Genomic DNA, 18,003 nt, shown 5'->3' on the forward strand with positions numbered 1-18,003 from the left:
TGTTCTTGTTTTTAAGTGTTGGCAACTCATTTTCCTCTCTATGTATTTGTATTTGTAACACAGGAGTAAAAGGTACATTTGCAAAACATATCAAGATCCTATGCTGAAAAATCCTCCAAAGTACAAATACTGCTGCAAAGGGATATGATGAAAAAAAGGGAGCGGTGATATTAGTGAAAGAAAATGAGCTTTTTTAACTAGAGTACCACCTGTCTTTATCTTGTTTTCTGTGATAAACCATTTATGGTCACAGTAAACTATATTGTGGCTTGGTTGTAGTGCTGTGCCTTATGTTCGTGGTGTTGTTTCAGGTTCCAGTTGTGAGCAGTGCAGAGAAGGAGCCACGTACTCAGGTGCAGTAATATCTCCTAACTTAGAAACCACTAAAATTATGCGAGTTCCTCATGCCATGTCAGTATCCGACTGCATCGCAGCTTGTTGTGACCTCTCTGGTTGTGACTTGTCCTGGATGTTTGAACAACGTTGTTACATTGTGAACTGCCAACACGAAGAGAATTGTAAACCTAAAAAAATTGAAACTGTAAAATCCTATCTTACTTTTGTGCTGAGGCCTTCTCAGAGGCCAGCATCGCTGCTAGGATTTGGGCAAGTGATCCCAAGCATGGTCCACTCTGTGAGACACCAGAATGAGCCATCTGAGGAAGTGAGTAGCCTGAAGAAGCTGTCTCTGCTTGGCAAAGATCCCAGCCTTGAGGAGATACCTGAATACATTGATGATTATAAAGAGTTGGAGGAGGACCCATTTCAGATGGGCATCAAACATGAGCAGAAGGAGAGCACAGATTATGCTGACTGGGGCCTGATGATGGCAGGTGAAAATGGCGTCAATGCTTCCGCAAGTGATGACGGAGATAACCAGGAAGACTTTGCTGAAAAGAAAGGGGAAGCTGTGAAGGTAGAAAGCCTTTTGAATAAAAACGTCTCTGAATTGAACTCTGTCGCTGAACACTCCATAGACAAGTTGTCATCCCTCCTGGAGATTACACCGTTCCCTGGGAAGACATTTGAAAGGGAAGCAGCTGTTCAACTTCTTGCACAACCTGATGATGCTTTGCAAAAAGAGGTATGTTTGCCCCTCAGCAGGCAGAGTATAGTGAGGCTACTTTGCAATTGTTTTGTTTTTCAAATCTTTGAAAATCTGAGATAATCGCTTTGTAATATTACAACACAAATGATTTAACAGTCCTGTTACAGTGTAGAAAAGGCTGAAGGGGAGAGGATTTTCTTAATAGGCAGATAAATCACCAAAGGATTTTTTTTTAAAATGAGATGATAAGGAGCAGAGCTCCTTTTGGGGCACTGTGGGATTTCCTTGGAAGTGTACAAATGAGTGAGCTTGGAACCTCGTGTAATAGTGTTACAGTTGTCTTCACTTCTGACCCATGGTGACTCATTGGAAGAAGTTAGCAGAGCAATACTAGGGGATCCTCTAGTATTCAAAGGGCAAGACCAGTAAACATAAGTTCAGTAAGAACTTATATGTGACAATAAGAAAAGTAAATTACATACTTAAAATCTAATATATGTACTTAAGTAAGATGGACTTGTTCTCTATTTATGCCAACCAGTTTGATCAGTTGAGACTAAAGGGGCCCTGGTTTCTTAAGGACAGGGTGGGATCAGTTGAAAAGTTGAAACAGGCTATAAATTCAACATTCCCTGGTTTTGACACTCCTGCCAGAAAGAGGAAATTAAGCGGTATTAGCTGACTTGCTTTAAATTCCACCAGATTTTGTAACCAGCAACTACTTATCACTTGCTGTAAAAATTGTAATTTATTGACGTTACTGTAGGGAAGAAAAATACAAGTTAATAAGAAAGTTGCATGAAATCTGTGATAAGTGAGATTCTTGGACGGAATGACTGAAATGGCAAAAGTATGTGAGAAGAACAGCAAGTCTATATATACTGTCTAACTTGGATACCATTGCAGCCTAGGGGTGTGGCAGTTTCTGTGTTCTGCTTTGAGATCTGTTAGATGTTTTAAGAACTGTTTTGGGGGGTTATCTGGGAGTGTTATGAGGAAAATGGGTGGTTGTTGTAGCAGGGAGGGGAAAGCTAGCAGAGGCTGGAGCCTCTAGCAGCTTCTCACAAGCTCTGTCCGCTGTTCTTGATCAAAGCGTTTTTGCTTTGGGTTTTTGCCCTAGTCTGCTCACGATCACAGAGGGGATCACAGATCACTGATCCCTTCAGCATGTGCTCAGGAGAGGACCTCTCTCCAGGACCTCTGCCTAGAGGTGGCAATGAACTAGTCAGGAGTTTATATGGGTCAGCGCTGGCAGGCCAACTGCTGTGGGCAACATGAGGGTGCATATCTGCCCCAGACCACCTGGTCAGAAGAAGAAGGTGATAAAGACTTAAGGCAACTGGGAGGAGCCTCATATTAACAGCCCTGGTCCTCATGGAGGATTTAAGCCACCCAAATACCTACTGGGAGGGCAAGAGAGCAGGGCACAAGCAATGAAGGAGGTTTCTGGAGGACGTTGATGATAACTTCAAGTTATCAGAGGTCATTGAGGAACTGAGGAGAGAGACTTTGCTGGACCTCACCCTTGCAGGCAAGGAGGGATTTGTTAGGGATATGGCTGTGAGGTGGAGGCTCTTAAGAGGAGCAGGAATAAGTTAGAAAGCAGGGTCACAACCATAGGCTTTAGTAGAGCAGTCTTTGGCCTGTTGTGGGATCTGCTTGGAAGACTCCCAAGGGAGATTGTCCATGAGAGCAGGTTGCTTTTTGAGGATCACTTCCTCTAGGCTCAAGATAGCCTGTGACTTTTATGATTGTCTAAGTTGGTCTTAAGTGTATTGGCATGAGTGAAAAGAGATTAGAACTCATCTTCATGTGTATGGAAGAACATTTGATAGCAGATCAAGTGCTGTTGCAAGTTGAAAAGTGGGTACTCATTCTACAAGCAGAGTTGATGATGGGAGACTTGTTTTAAAAAGTTTCTACAATGCATGCCTTGAAATGAGCATAATTAACATGGGGGTTGAGGGGAGAGAGGGGTAGATCCTAATAGTTTTTATCTTAGCATACATACATATATATGTATATATGAAGAGTGTAATACCAAAGTATACTGTCCCTACTGGTAAAGTTTAGAGTGACATTCTGTCATGCACTAGTGTTGCAGTTAGTTCTAACAAAGGGCGATAGCTGAGCTGTTTTTACAAAGTTAAACTTTAGGACAGCCCACCACTGCTGTACTATAGTTTACAAGCATTTTTTAGTTATTGCCTGTGCTATGTGCTGGAAATTAAGCCACAGCAAGAACCTGTGGTAGCTCCATGTACCACCATGTTTGTGCACTTTGGGCATGCAGTAACACTTGAAACTTGCCTCCATTACATTTTGCTGTCAAATGGAAGACCATTAGCACTGTGCTAAACTTTAGACACTTGTCAGGATCTCTACTGACAGTGCCTTCTGCCTTAGGGAAGCCATGAAACTTTGAGTTCACCTAAACTATGTGGCAGAGCTGAGCAAGTTTGTTCCCTGTCTCTAAGGGATCATGTGATTACCGTTTTATGAAAGTTGAGATTGCACATCCTGCAGCAGTAATAATATATATGGTCAAGCCTACTTTGTAAATCTCTACTTTGATTTTGCTACTCCAACCAGAATAGAAAGATTTTTCTTCCTCTTTGTGCAATGACTGTGTAGATGGGTGTTTATTGTAATGTGAAATGGAGAAAACCCTATTTCTTATTGGGACACAGAGAAGTCATTCTTGTGTGATCTTTATATTAGGCTAACATTATGCTAGCACAGCCACTGAAATTCCAGGAGAAAGGCTGCGGAATGAGCTTACTTCTTTCAGTGCAGAAGGGATAAAACTCCAAACCTAGGTCAATCTTTAGCCCCAGCTGGTAGTGATGCTGAGGAGCCGGTAAGACAACTGTAGTTAGAAGATGATCGGGAAGTGCTCTGTGAGCAGAGCTGCAGAAGAGGGTTGATTGGATAGCATTGAAAACTGTTCATGACATGTATGGAGAAATTACTCTAGATACTCTCTATTAATGTAAAGAAAGAATCTGGAGAAGCCAAAGGTGCAAATGTGAAGCCTTTGTTTCCCAAGTGGGAATCATTAGAATTTAGACATTTGTAGAGAAAAGATGATGGGTAGGCCTTCCCCTGGCCTTCCCCAGAATCAACTTCAGTCCATGCATGTTTTCTTCCCTTCCTAGTCTCCACTCCCCTTCTTTTCACTCCAGTTTATATTCAGTCCCTTTGGTGAGATGACAGGTGGCATGGGAGATTGGAGTCAGTGCATGGCAGTTTCCTTTTTGCCACTTGTTGCCTGTTTCTCTTTTCTGTTGCTATTCCTTCCTTCTTACTTGTTTCATCAGTCTGGTATGGGCTTCTCTGTGTGCCTCAGTTCTCTGGGAGGTGGCACGAAGTGCCTGTTTCCAAGAGGGTGTCTCAAGCCCTGTGCCCAATAGTGTTCATTTCCAGATGTTCCCTCTCATGTCTCCTGTCGTGCATCCCCCCACCTCCTCCTGTATCCCCTGCCCCCAGTAGCCCTTTTTTAACTATGTTTGAGTGGCTGCAGTGTTGGTGCATGGTGGTTTGCTTCCATCCATTTCCAAACTGGAACCACAGAGGTGACCCATGCAGCCAGTCCTCTGCCACCCAAACCCTGCCAGTATGGCTAACGCAAAAAAGGTTTTGGCTTCAGGTTTTTCTGGTTTGGGAACTTTACTTGTGACCCTGGTGAAAAAGGCCTGTGACAAATTCTGGTGATAGATTTCCGTCTCACGTGTTTCTTTCTCCAGCAAGCAGATATTTTTATCAAATCTCATATGGATTGTTCAGCACATCTTTGTGTTTCCTTCTGACAAAAGTTTTTTTTGAAACCAAATTTTGTTGTTAAGGAAATCTTAAATTTTTACACTGGATTAAAAATGCTGAGATGTCCCCAAATAGTTTTATCATTGGCATATAATCCAAACAACCTCTCAAGCTGTGGTCTTTTTGTATGTGCTATGAAAATGTGAAGGTCTTAAAATCATATTTGCTAATAACTTTAACGAATTACCCTGTTTATTACATGTTATACAATGTATAACATGTAATGATCCTCTTAATTCTGCCACTGCAATTCTATATCTCCTAGATCTGTGCTGACACACTCCGTTCTGCAGCTTCCAGGCAAAGCTGTTCTCACAAGCCAGACAGAGCAGGGTGGCAAAAATGCAATTCCCTCCCTCCACAGTAGTCAGCAGGATGCAGTGTCCTCAGGTGCTGTGTTCTTTGAGTGAGGACCTGGAGACAGATTTTAAACTGAGAGACCAACAAGCACAGACCTCCAGAGTCTGTGCCCTTGGACCATCCTTGCGATAAATGCAGTCAGGTGCAAAGGATTTCTGTATGTGACTTGGATAGAGAATTTTTGTCATTTAACTGAATAACCTGACTGTTGGGTTTACATCGGACTTCAGAGTGATCTTATGGACTGTCACTGTCTAGCAGCTCAATAACATGAATACATTTAGAAATCTGTACAGAGTATATGCTGCCAAGCTGCCCAGAACAGAAATTTGCAGTGCTGCCCATCCCTGAAGTGTAAAGTATTAATTGTCTTTTTGAAATTTCCAGTTAGCTGCTGATCTGCTAAGGTCTGTAAGGTTTTTCAGGTCTTAATTTCTAGCAGCTGCTGTGTTGATGCTGCAGTGTTTCAAATGTTCGGTAGGTTAGGCCTGACTTGCTTCTTGAGCTTATTGTATTTGCAGGAATAATGGTGCAGTTAAAATGCATTAAGCTCTACCTAAGAAACCTTAAGATGGCTGACGGACTTTATGTGATGGTGAGCCTTTTAATGTCTAATTGGCTTGCCGTCAGAATTGATATTTAGGACCTAGAATGAAGTTGAATATCAGAGATGTTCATATATTACTTTGGTTCTGTTTGATTAAAAATGCATTGATTTGATCTCTAGGATATGTATAAAACCTCTGAAAGATGTTTAAATATTTAGATTTACCTGCCAAAAAGGTAAATTTCTTTCTTGAAATCTGCACTTCCTGTCATACCATATGGTGGTTTGCTCTTTTTGCAGTGCCCCAACTACACAATTAGTAGGGATCTTGCTTGAAATCATTAGACAGGTGACTGAATGCAGAAAAGCAGTGACAAGCAGACCAGTGAAAGAGCAAAGTTTCACTGCTGACAGAGCTGCTTTCCACAAAGTTTTGCAGATAAATGAGGAAGAGGAAATGGTACTGCAGTTAACTAGTAGTCTTATGTGCAGAGGGACATGTTGTTGTTGTTTTTCCCATTTTGGATTATGGGGGTGTTCTCAAATTCTGATGGAATTCTCAAGAGATGTGCACTCAAGTCAAACCTGAGAACTGATGGATGTGGGCCCTCACCGTTGGTGTGTTTGTTGCAAGCAGTAGTGGCTGTACAAATGGGTAAAAGCAAACAACCCACGAAGCCCATATCAGCAGAACTACCTACCCTGCTCACTCCCAGAAAGAATCCTTCTTTTCTTTCTTTCACTTCTGAAGCTGGAATTTAGGTTAATCTTGCCTTCCACATCTGCTCCAGCAAATTTCTCAGTAATAGTTTCTGCCTGAGAATCCAATTTCTGATATTGTCCCTGCCCCAGTTGTCTGTTGCCTGCTAATGTTTTTAGTTTAAGCCGTCTTTTTGGCTGTGATGCCACTTCAGATGTGACGGTGCCACAGGGCACCTTTTCTGACTGCAGCATCTTGCCTAGGCTTGCTGACTGAAGTGATGTTTGGTGCCACTGCAGAAGAGAGTGTCCCTGGAAAGGTATGTTTGACTTTGTCTCCATCTGTCCTATAAAGCCAAGATGGCTGCTTTTCAGCTGATGGATTGCCAAAGGTTCAGGAGAGGAAAAAAGCCAGAGGAAGCTCAGAAAAGTAGATTTCCCTCAAATTTGAAAGGCAAGGAAACACTTCGGTTTGCTCAGGTGGAGCAAAGATCTTTCTGGAAGATGTGGAATGGAGTGATTATGTAAAGGAGAGCTGTCTGGAGGGAAGACCTTTTGTCAAGATACGAGGCAGGATGTGCTTGAGGCTCTCACTCTGCATGATAATGTTGTCAAGGGTGACATTCCTGCTGGGGATCTGGGGTTGGTCTGCTGAAGGCACTACTTTAGGGGAGCTGCAGTCCCTGATGCTGCTGTCAGTGTCCCACCTGCTCAGAGAGATCTTCTTACTGTCTGCATATCGAGCAGAGGTGAAGGTGTGACCAGAGAGGTGCTTGCACTGTCTGCATTATGGATTCACCTGAAAGTGCAGCTCTTGATGTGGTCCTCAGCATCCTCACACGGTAGTCAGCCACAATTGCTGACACTGCTTTCACTCTCCCAGCTGCACAGGGATCTTTTCTCTCTGTCCATTGTTCAAGGCAGAGATGGAGTTGCAGATGACTTCCATGTTCTCTATTTCCTCACAGGTTGGGAAGCAACAGTCCCTGGCATTGTTTTCACATTCCTAGCTGAATAGGGAGCTTTTCTTCCTGTCCACAAGGCTGAACTGCTCTTATTTCCTGGGGAGGCAAACTGCAGAGTGAAAGTAGAGCACCTGAAATACAAAGAGAAGTGGAGTCCTGGGACTGTTCAGCCTTGAACTGAGAGGGTTCAGGGGCACCTTACAAATATGTATAAGTAACTATGACAGGTATGAAGAAGATGAAGCCAGGCTCTTTTCAGTGCTATCCAGTGGAGACAATGGACACAAATTGAAATACAAAGGAATTATGTTTAAACATTAAACCTCATCTTTTTTCCTGTGAGGATGGTCAAACACAGGAACAGGTTTTTGAAAGAGGTTGTGGATTCTCTGTACTTGGAGATACTCATAACCTAACTGGACTTGGTCCTGAGCAACCTGTTGTGGCTAACCCTGCTTTAAGGAAGGGGGTTGAACTAGGCTATCTAGAGGTCCCTTTCCACCTCAGCTATTTGTGATACAAGTGTACATTTTACCAACCTTCACAATCCTATTCTTCAGTAAATAGATTAAATACAAATAATAGCACTATGTTATGTCTTCATGTGCCCCACACAGCCATAATTGGAAAAATGCTTTTCCCTAGTTGTTGGGTCAGAAATAAGTCTTGAGTACATTAAGGAAAAACCGTTGCCCCACTGAGGCTAATGTGTCCTTGAGAGGCAAGGCTCACACAGTGCTGAGGTATTCGTGCCAAACTTGCTGTGTTGTTTGCTGCAGTTCTGATTTCCTAACAAGGTGGAGCAGTGAGAACAGCACTACTGCTTGGTGACTGAAGGAGAGAGATGTAGGGTGTTTTATTACTGGTGAGGAGATAAAAAGGCTGAGAAAGTTTGTTCTGAGCAGATGTAGTAAGAGGCAAGGATTCTGTTATGTTTGTGTGTGTACATCATGGAGACAATAATACCACTTGGACTTTCTGTCATTGACTTTTAAAGGTTTATGACTGTATTTAGACCTGTCCTACTATTTTTTTTTTATTTTGAGAACTGATAGCCTTAGTTGTATTTCAGGTTACCTCATTACTGTAGCCTACACTGTTCAGCATTTGAAACTTGGAAAATTATTAGCATTTCTTAAAAGATTGATTGGGAAAAAAAACCCAAACAAAAAAACAGTCCTCATTCAATAAATATTTTGTACATGAATAAAATCTCCTAGTAACATAAATCACTAGGGTCATCCTATATGCTGTTGAAAACCAGCATACTTCTAAATCTAGAAATGTGAAAAATGTCTCACTTATGACAACTCTTTCCCTATAATTCATTTTTTCAGGCTGCTACACCTTCCTCTTCTTCAGATAAATTGGATTTCTTCCCAGGTGTGTCAGAGAAAACCCAGATTCCCACAGTGTCCCCAGAGAACGTCACTGAACGTGGGATCATGTTACTTCCCTCTAATGCTGTGCCATCTGAGCCCATGCAGCAGTTCACGCCACCTGCTACTGCTGCTAAAGCAGGTAATGTTTCGACATAGCTGGAGATCTGAGGTGTACCTGCAGGTTGGACTGCGAGTAGGGGTGGCTTTACTGCTGTCAGGTTTCCACCCTGTTGTTAGTATGAGCTTGTTCTTTATCCGAGTGGTACATAATCCCAGTTTAAGCCTGTAGACCTATGGTAACACTGCAAACCCCAGATCTTTAGCCAGTTACTTCTTTGGCAAAACTCTGACCAAGTCCATCATTAATGGGAAATTACAACTCAAGCAAATGAAGCAAAGTAAAAAGTGGAGATTAAGACCCTCTTTTTAAATGGGTTAATTTTTATAGTTGGTGAGCAATACCTGAGACTTTCTGGAGTTTCAGAATAGTCTCTTCTAGCCATACAGTTATTTTTCTGTGACTTCAGAACATTGATCCCTCTCAGAAACTCTCCAGTAGGCTTCCCACTATCTGTAGTTGTCAGATAACATGGAGCAGCATAGGTGGGACCTGAGGAAGCTCAGCCCTTAGTAGAGGAGAAGCCTAGCCCTTAACAGGGGAGAATATGGCCTCCTCATCCTGGGAAAAGAAAGTTTTGCTGCAGTTTCAAAACTGCGAGGAGGCTTATCACACTTCCAGCTGCAGAGCAAAAGTTTTTATTTTGAAAAGGATATTTAATCACTATGTCCCCTGTAGCTGTTTTAAATTCTGTGTGTATGTTAGTGTCTTCTCTCTCCTGCTGAGTTTTCCCTGGGCACCCTGACAAAGGGTTAGAAGGGCCACAAGAAGCAGAAAAGCACAGATGTGTGTTTTTCTGCACTCCTGATGCACTGAGGGATATGGAGAGCTAAGCCCTTTGCTTCCTGGTAGAGCAAGTCTGGTTTGGGACATTCTTGGCACTCTCTGCAAAACTGCAACCTGCCAGGCAGGATAGCAGTAGAATGTGACAGGAAGAGATGAGCTACAAGAGATCCCTCTCCAAGACTATGGATCATCATTACCATTGACTGTTGACTAGGCAGCTCCTCCTTCTCCTTCACAAGAGGAGGTTGAAGAGGACTCAAAAAGGAGCTTAGAAGAAGAAACTGAAGGGAAGGTTGTGATGAATCTCACCGTAAGTACTGCTTTATACAGGGATTGCCTCAAGTTTGTGTGTTCTCAGCCAATGACAGTTCCTCCTTCTCTCCTTTGGTCATCACCCTCTTCTAGCCATTTTATTCTCCTCTCATGTGGAGTTCCAAGTGCAAACTTCCACTCCACAGGTGTCTAGGGCAACTCCCATGATCAGTTGTGGAGCCTTGGGTGCATTTAACGAGCAGTGACAGAAAGTGTGCTGCCAGGGTGGCCTCTTCACCTCATCCATTTTTAAGCTGCCACTGCTGAGTAGCCTCTTGCTCATCTATTCCAAGTTTGTAAGTTGGGCGTTTATACACTCGTGAACGTTGCCTTTTGGAGAACCTTTGTTCTGTGGTTTCCCAATATTAAAAGGAAGACATTTAAAACCTTTGAAATTTAGGTCTTTGGGAACTTTACTGAAGTTGTGCTTTAGTATGTTTCTGTTGGGGACTGTGTTTGTGTACTTAGGCATTTTTTGGAAGAGGAAAGAGTTTTCACAGACGAGAACTTGATAGCAAATGGATTGAATGTGCAGTTCAGGTATGAAATAACACATTTGCCCTGCTATACAAGTGGAGTTTTTAAAAGGGACACTGAGATGGACGTTGGAGCATGACATACAAGTGCCACACAAACATAGAAGTAGTGCTTCTTGGTGAAATAAACTGTGATATTTAAGTTCTAGTATGAGCTATGTTACTTTATTTAATGATATTTGTTCTAGTGCAAATAGCTTTTTTGTCTTCTCTGTGTATTTTTTAAATTCCTGCATTTCTATCCAGTTACTGTTAAAAATATGTTATTCTTTATGTAGAGCAATATTACCTGTGATGTACTGGAATAATCAGAATACTTTTCTCTAAAACAGAAGTAGGGAAAATGACACTTCATAGATGGGGAAGAAGAAAAACTTTGGTTTGGTGGAAGATGAAGGAACCACAGTTATGAGTATAATAGATTATTATTTTACTATGTATGAGGAATTTTTTTTAATTATTCTTGCTTGTTCCCTATAGAGTGTTTGTCAAATTTTAATTAATCCATTGCAAATAATATTTGAAGATACTAAATTTATATCAGTTCCATCTGTTATAACATAGTGTACTTGTTCTGTCTTAGATACAGTAAAAGAACTTATTGTGTCTGCTGGAGATAACATACAAGTGATGCTACCCAAAAATGAGGTTGAACTGAATGCCTTTGTCGTCCCACCACCATCTACAGGTGAATTGAATAGTCTTGGTATACAAGGAGATGCACACACTACCAACCTGTAAATGCAGACAAGTTCTGAGTTATGTCAACATCTGCACCTTAGGATAAAACAATTTTCCTCATTTCCTACTACTACCTCTTTTGTGGCTCCAACTGCAGAGAGGATTTTCTCCTTTGGATTTTAAGGATTAATTTTTTTAAGTGGCTTTTATTTTCAGAACCTAAACTCATTAGCAAGAGGGTTCAATAAAAAGCCTGTAGTTTCTGCTAAAAGATGATGTGGCCCAGTTTATAGCATCTTGCTGTAAAATGGGAGGGAAGTGGGGAAAGTAAGTTTTGAATGCAACATTTACCTTAAAACTGCCAGCTTTTGAATTACAGCAGCAATTAATATATATTTCATAGGTAGCTGTGTAAAACACGTTTACTTCATGTGAAGCTGGTTTTTGTGAAGATTATTTGTGAAGTCCGTTACATCCTTGCTGCTTTACCAAGTTGCAAGACACTGGATATTCAACATGGATTCATACTGCTTCATTTTGAAGGCTTAAAGAGCAGCAGTCATGATTTCTTACTTTAGCATTTTTTCTGATGGATGGTGAACTTGATTTCTTTTGTTTTCTTATCTTGAAGGCAGAACTGATTTCTCTTACACTGTGTTATTGCTCTTAGAAACAGCTTACACCTATGAGTGGAGCCTTATCAGCCACCCTGCCGACTACGGTGGTGAAATGGAGCACAGGCACAGCCAGACTTTGAAGCTCTCTCATGTAAGTGAGCTGTAAGCTCAGGCTCATTGTATCTGTGTGGTCCTTTCACAGAATTGTAACCTGTGGGGAAAGGCACCTTGATTCAAGGAGTTCAAATGACCTCGAGTCATCTGGAATGTCTTCACCTGTGTGTGTCACCAAATCTATGCAAGATTAGAAGTGTCTTTTTTAGCATGCTCTAATAATTTTCTAAACAGAGGAAAAATTCCTAAGTGTTTGCTTCTAGGCAGTGACTAGTGGTCTTTCATGTATGTGTATATAAAAGTAGCTTGGGGATTCAGATATCCAGATTTTTCTCTGTTTACAATATGATTGTCAGATTTATGCATACTGCTTTTGGATAATTCAATATGTAACCCAATTTGTTTTGTGTTTGTCTCAGTTATCAGTGGGACTTTACGCCTTCAAAGTGACAGTTTCTGGTGTAAATGCCTTTGGTGAAGGTTTTGTAAATGTCACAGTCAAACCAGGTAAGTGAGTTGGCTGAAGTAATTAATTTTTTCAACACAAGTAATTGTACAGCATGCTTATCTCCTCATACATATCTGTTACTGTTTGTCAAGGACATCTTGCAGTCCAGTCATGCTGACATGTTTCGTATCTTGGTATCTATAAAGGGTTCTAAGGAAGTAGAGCTAAGGAGCTCGCTCACTGTGTTTAAGTGCTTTCTGGTCTTTCACCCTCCTGAGGCAAAGCCTGAGATAGCATCATGTCACCTTTTATGATTCCTTCTCCAGTACAGCAATTAGGCCCTGATCTCGCTCTATCTGCAAATTACAGTGCATGGGTCTGATCTGAATTATACCAGTTAAAAGCAGCTGCAGTGGAAGACTGCTGTGTCAGCACACTGCTATTCAGTAACCTTTTCTCTCCCTTGTCCAAAAAGGACAGCAGATGCTGCTGCAAAGCTGTCTGATCTGGATTTAATCACTGGGGACTATTGATCTGTAGACTTAACATTAGTTTTGCCTGGGCTCTCACTCATATTTTTTTTTCTTCCCCCCTGTCTTTCTCACAGCCCTCAGAGTTAACCAGCCGCCTGTTGCTGTTGCTTCCCCCAAAGTACAAGAAGTTTCTTTGCCTACAACTTCCACCTTCATCGATGGCAGTCGTATGTACTGGACCCTCCTGTGTTTATATCCTGTATTTTTAATATACAGTTACGACATTATTGTTTGTCAGTTATAAGTGGAATTGCTTCTTCTCAGAAGTTCCCTGATAAATCATGATTTATTTTGAGATTTGAGTCCAGTTATAAATTATTTTAATAAATTAAAAAAATTATAAAATGCAGCCTTCCACTTGGAGATTGAGATGCGATGTGTCAGGGGCTGCTGCATCCAAACAGCAGGGGCCTTGGTAGAGAGCTGTCACATAGGGTGTGATGAGAAGTTGTAATTATATTCATAGTTACTGAGAGTAGACAAGTTGAAATGTGCAGTCTGAGACTGAATTTTTTTTTTTAATCCATGTGTATGAAAAATTGTTTTGAAAAATTATACCGAGGGTAACTTGGAATCTGTGGTTCATGAAGCCTTTTCAAATATACTTGAAGAGACAGTTGTAGAAAACCAGTAAGAGATGAGTGCATGAAAGACTTTAGGATTCATTTCAGCAATTGCTCCAAGAAACTGATATGTTTTTCTTTAATGAATGTAGAAAGTATAGATGATATGAAGATAGTGAGTTACCACTGGGAGGAAATTAAAGGTCCCTTGCGAGAGCAGAAGGCATCTGCTGACACACCTGTCTTGCACCTGTCTAACCTTGTTCCTGGAAACTACACTTTCAGGTACCTGCACAGAAGCTTTCCTTTGGGGCTTTAATTATTTCTGTGATGTCAGCTAAATGTTTGTTTCCTTTTGTGCTCACATCTACCTCCTCAAACAGAAGACTTCATTTTTCTTCTGCATGCTGTTACCCTTCATTTTGCACAGAGGAGAGACTTAGGGAGCAGTTATATTAAAAAGTGCTTGGCAATGGTTTTGTGATACCAGCTAGTGATACTTTTTAGCACAAGTTATGTAAATTAAATACCTCCCACTTCCAGCAATAACAACTGTGACAAAACTCTTTTTATTACTTTTTTTCCCCAGCTTAGAAGATGGCTAGTGCCCTGAGATGAAATTATGCAGTCAAGGTGTCAAAGTCATCCATCCCCTGAAGGGTGGTGGCAGACAGAATAATATTGGCAGACTGATCCTCACAAGACATTGTTATGTGCTGATTTTACTGAGACTCATTCTGTTCTTCATAAAAGCCTTTGCTCTGCTACTGGTTTCCTCTATTTATACCTTGCTGAAGCTAGGTTTTGTCCAGACAATGGAAGCAATGTTTGTGGTTTGGGGTGGTGAATGAAAAACAGAGTCCCTTTTCTGAACTTTTTAACTTAAAGCCTAGTCTTCACAGAGGCAGACTTCCCACTGACCCAGCTTGTGTTCTTTGGCTACATTGTGTATCAGTGTAGCATCAGCAGAATGTTGAAGCCATCATACGTATATATTAAATGTGTTGGTTTGCATAAACTTCACCAAAAGTTCTATAGCTTCTACTTTCATTCTCTGTTCTTTACTGGAATTATTCCATATTGTACAGCAACAGAAATTAGTGTGAATTTTTTTCCATATTAAAAAAGAGCTTCCTTGCAAGTAATACTTTTAAGTGTGTTCCAGACCTAAGGAATTACGAAATTAATTGTTATATCTCTGCACCCTTGAGGGAGGCTGACTAGAGCAGTATGTTCTAGTTGACAAGAAATTAGCTAGTCAACAAAATCCAGTGCTCTTGATGTGCACCCATTGCAAAAAGTATGTGTTCCCTAATGACAGAACTAATGAGCACTAGTTTTGTTCCCACCCAGGTTTCCTTCCGTGTGGTCAGCTGTCTGCTGTTTTCACAACAGAGGAGGATTAGAAATTAGTCAGTTAACACACTGTGAAGGGCAGGTTTCATCCCCTTCAAGTGTCTGCGACAGTCTCATTTTAAGATGATTTGGTTTTGTGTTTCTGAGAGGCAGTAACGTCTGGATTTTTTTAAACCCTGTACTTTTTTAGTTTTGTGACTTGACATTGATATTAAGCTCCATTAAAGTTGGTAGTAGTGTGCCACGAAGAAATAAGAAGTTAGGATCTGCTGCTGTGCTATAAGTAGAGCTTTTGAAAATCCAAAGCAGTTCTAGTTATAGATGTTGACAGGGACTGTTTCACTATGGCTGATGAATGAAATTCCTGGTTTTTACTGAGTACATTTTTAAAAGAGTTTGCAGTGAAATCTGTTTGAAATTGGTGAAGCTGCCATTGACTGCAGGCAGAGGGTTTCATCTGGGATCCAGAATAGCTAGGGGTTTTTTTTTTTTCCCCCAAATGTTGAAAGCTCTGTTTGTAAACAGTTTTCTGAATTTCTTTCCTATCTTAGTTGAGGGATGAGTGCATCTGAAGGAGAAGTTTGTATCATCTAATCAGTGTCTCTGGTTTACGTAGTGTTTGAAAACCTACCAGAAAAAATAAGTGTTTGAATTTAGATCTTGGCAGAAGTCCATCTTAACAGATACTGGTTTTCTGTTATAGACTTACAGTGATTGATTCAGATGGAGCAGCCAACTCCACCATTGCTTTTCTGACTGTCAACAAACCAGTGGATTACCCACCTATTGCTAATGCAGGACCTAATCAGGCAGTCACCTTGCCCCAGAACTTCATCACGCTAAATGGAAACCAGAGCAGTGACGACCATGAAATTGTCAGCTATGAGTGGTCCCTCAGTCCCAAAAGCAAAGGCAAGGTTGTAGCAATGCAGGTACGTCGATTTCTCCGTGCATAGGATTAGAAAGCTCTTTTATCTTTGCCTCTAACATGAGGAAACACATACCTACCTGAGTAACTGCTCAGAAGCACTGAAATATCTAGAATGATGTTACTCTTTTTTTTTGTTGTTGTTGTCCTCTTAGATGTATTCAGCTCTTATTTTAGATACTACTTTTAATTCCTGATCATAATTGTTTTCGTTCTGTAGGTCCAAACAAACACTGTTATTTGTTCACTGGTGGTTTGAAAATACATGAAGTTCACATTGTCTGTTCTTGAACCTGCTTCACAGGTTCCCATCTTCTGAGGTGCTGGGCATACTGAAAACTGGTTATGAGAGAATGTGGAGGTAGTCAGAGTTTTCTTGCAATGCTTTCTCCTGGAGAGAGTAGAACTCAAATGGAAACCTGATCTTCTGAATTGACATGAAAGATGACAAGACCTTTTGGCAGTGTTATGTAGCCATGCTCTGTGTTGGGTTTTTATGCTCACTAAAACATGGGTTTCCATTGAGGGTTTATGGAACTTATTCCCTTATTTTCATGGCTGGGGTTTTTCTGTTTTTTTTTTTGTTTGGTTTGTTGTGGTTTTTTTTAATCTGAGAAAAGCTAATAAATTTTTTTAATGGACTTACACTCAGTAAGTTGGAGATTCTTACTGCTCTGTAGGCAGTTGAGGTAATTAATGTAATGTAATGAAGCCAACTGAAACTGAGAAGCCATTTTTTATGGGAGACATGATTTCTGCTATGCTGGCAAATGCTTTAGACCTTCAGAACTGGAAAGAGATTACTTTGTAGATCTGTTTAGAAAAGGAGTAATATTGATGCAAGCCTATACTGTAGAGACAATTACAGAATTAAGGAAGGACTTGCAGCATTATGGCTTATTTCTGTTCATTCACCAAGAAAAAAAACTTTCCTAAAGCATCCATGGAAGCTGAACTTATAGTTTTTGAGAGCTGTTCAACCTTAAAACAACCTTCCTGAAAGAAGGGAATGACTGCTTCAGATATCCAGTGGATTCATTGAGTATTTAATGTGGAAATGCAAGTGCATGTTACAGTTTCTTTTCAACAGACTAGTTATCTTTTTCATGTGCCTAAAGCTGAGGATCATAGAGTCATAGAATGGTTTGAGTTGGAAGGGACCTTGAAGATCATCTAGTTCCAAACTTGCTGCCATGGACAGGGATACTTTCCACTAGATCAGATTGCTCAAAGCCCCATCCAACCTGGCCTTGAACACTTCCCAGGGATGGGACATCCACAGCTTCTCTGGGCAACCTGTTCCAGTGCTTCACCACACTGAGTAAATAATTTCTTCAAATATCTAAGCTAAGCCTGCCCTCTTTCAGTTTGAAGCCATTCCCTCTTGTCTTATCACTATCTGGCTATATAAAAAGTCCCTCTCCCTCCTTTTTATAAGCCCCCTTTAAGTACTGGAAGGTGCTATAAGGTCTTCTCCAGGCTGAACGACCCCAACTCTTCCAACCTGTTTTCATAGGAGAGGTGCTCCAGCCCCCTGATCTATCTTCATGGCCCTTCTCTGGACCTGTTCCAGAGGATGCTGGTCTCTGATGTGGTATCCATTGTTAAAATGCTGATTAGTTAATAGTTTATCAAGTCTCTTAGTTCTCATTATCATCTTTGTCCAAAAAACCCCCCAAATGTAATTGCATTGTGATTTGTTATTCCTCATGTGAGAGATGCCACAAATGTTCATTTTATTAGAAAAAGGACCTGTAGCTGGGCCCAGTCATTTTATAAGCTTATATAGATATCAGCTAATACTTCTCGAAGACTAAACTCAATACAGAGTTGTCTTGTTTGATATGTTTTTTTTCCCATAAGCCTGTCTTTCTAGGTTCAATTCTGATTTTGCATTTAACAATCCTTATAAATATTAACAAATGTCATGATGTTTGTATTCAAAATATCCCTAAGGAAATGTAATGAGCTATAGGAATTTTCATCAGTGTTTAATTTCCTGATTGAGAATTATTGTTGTTCAGAAATAATGCAATAATTATACCAGCAGGAGAAATTAAGATTTATTGTCTATAGTTATTTCTCTGTGTTTGGTAGGGACAGTTGCAATTGCAAACACATTACATCTGTCTGTGCACCAAATTTTAAGCATCCTCTTTGTCTGCAAGGTGCTCAAAGTGTTGCTCAA

General features: G+C 40.7%; 1 protein-coding gene across 11 annotated transcripts in view; it reads left to right on the forward strand.

Moving 5' to 3' along the window:
- Positions 1-18,003, forward strand: part of KIAA0319 (KIAA0319 ortholog) — a 58,909-nt gene that overhangs the window by 22,256 nt on the left and 18,650 nt on the right. For all 11 annotated transcript variants that reach the window (XR_003533057.1, XR_003533058.1, XM_027676017.1 and 8 more), the window contains 8 exons: positions 312-1,084; positions 8,779-8,962; positions 11,159-11,263; positions 11,927-12,024; positions 12,407-12,494; positions 13,043-13,135; positions 13,684-13,816; positions 15,591-15,819. Coding sequence is in view for 9 of the 11 variants with exons in the window: in XM_027676017.1 (XP_027531818.1) it covers positions 312-1,084; positions 8,779-8,962; positions 11,159-11,263; positions 11,927-12,024; positions 12,407-12,494; positions 13,043-13,135; positions 13,684-13,816; positions 15,591-15,819 (1,703 nt within the window). In the remaining 2 variants the exon portion in view is untranslated. The remainder of the gene's footprint in view (positions 1-311; positions 1,085-8,778; positions 8,963-11,158; positions 11,264-11,926; positions 12,025-12,406; positions 12,495-13,042; positions 13,136-13,683; positions 13,817-15,590; positions 15,820-18,003) is intronic.

Source organism: Neopelma chrysocephalum, unplaced genomic scaffold (genome assembly GCF_003984885.1).
Source record: "Neopelma chrysocephalum unplaced genomic scaffold, ASM398488v2 Primary Assembly neopelma1_26, whole genome shotgun sequence".
Taxonomy (NCBI): Eukaryota; Metazoa; Chordata; class Aves; order Passeriformes; family Pipridae; genus Neopelma; species Neopelma chrysocephalum.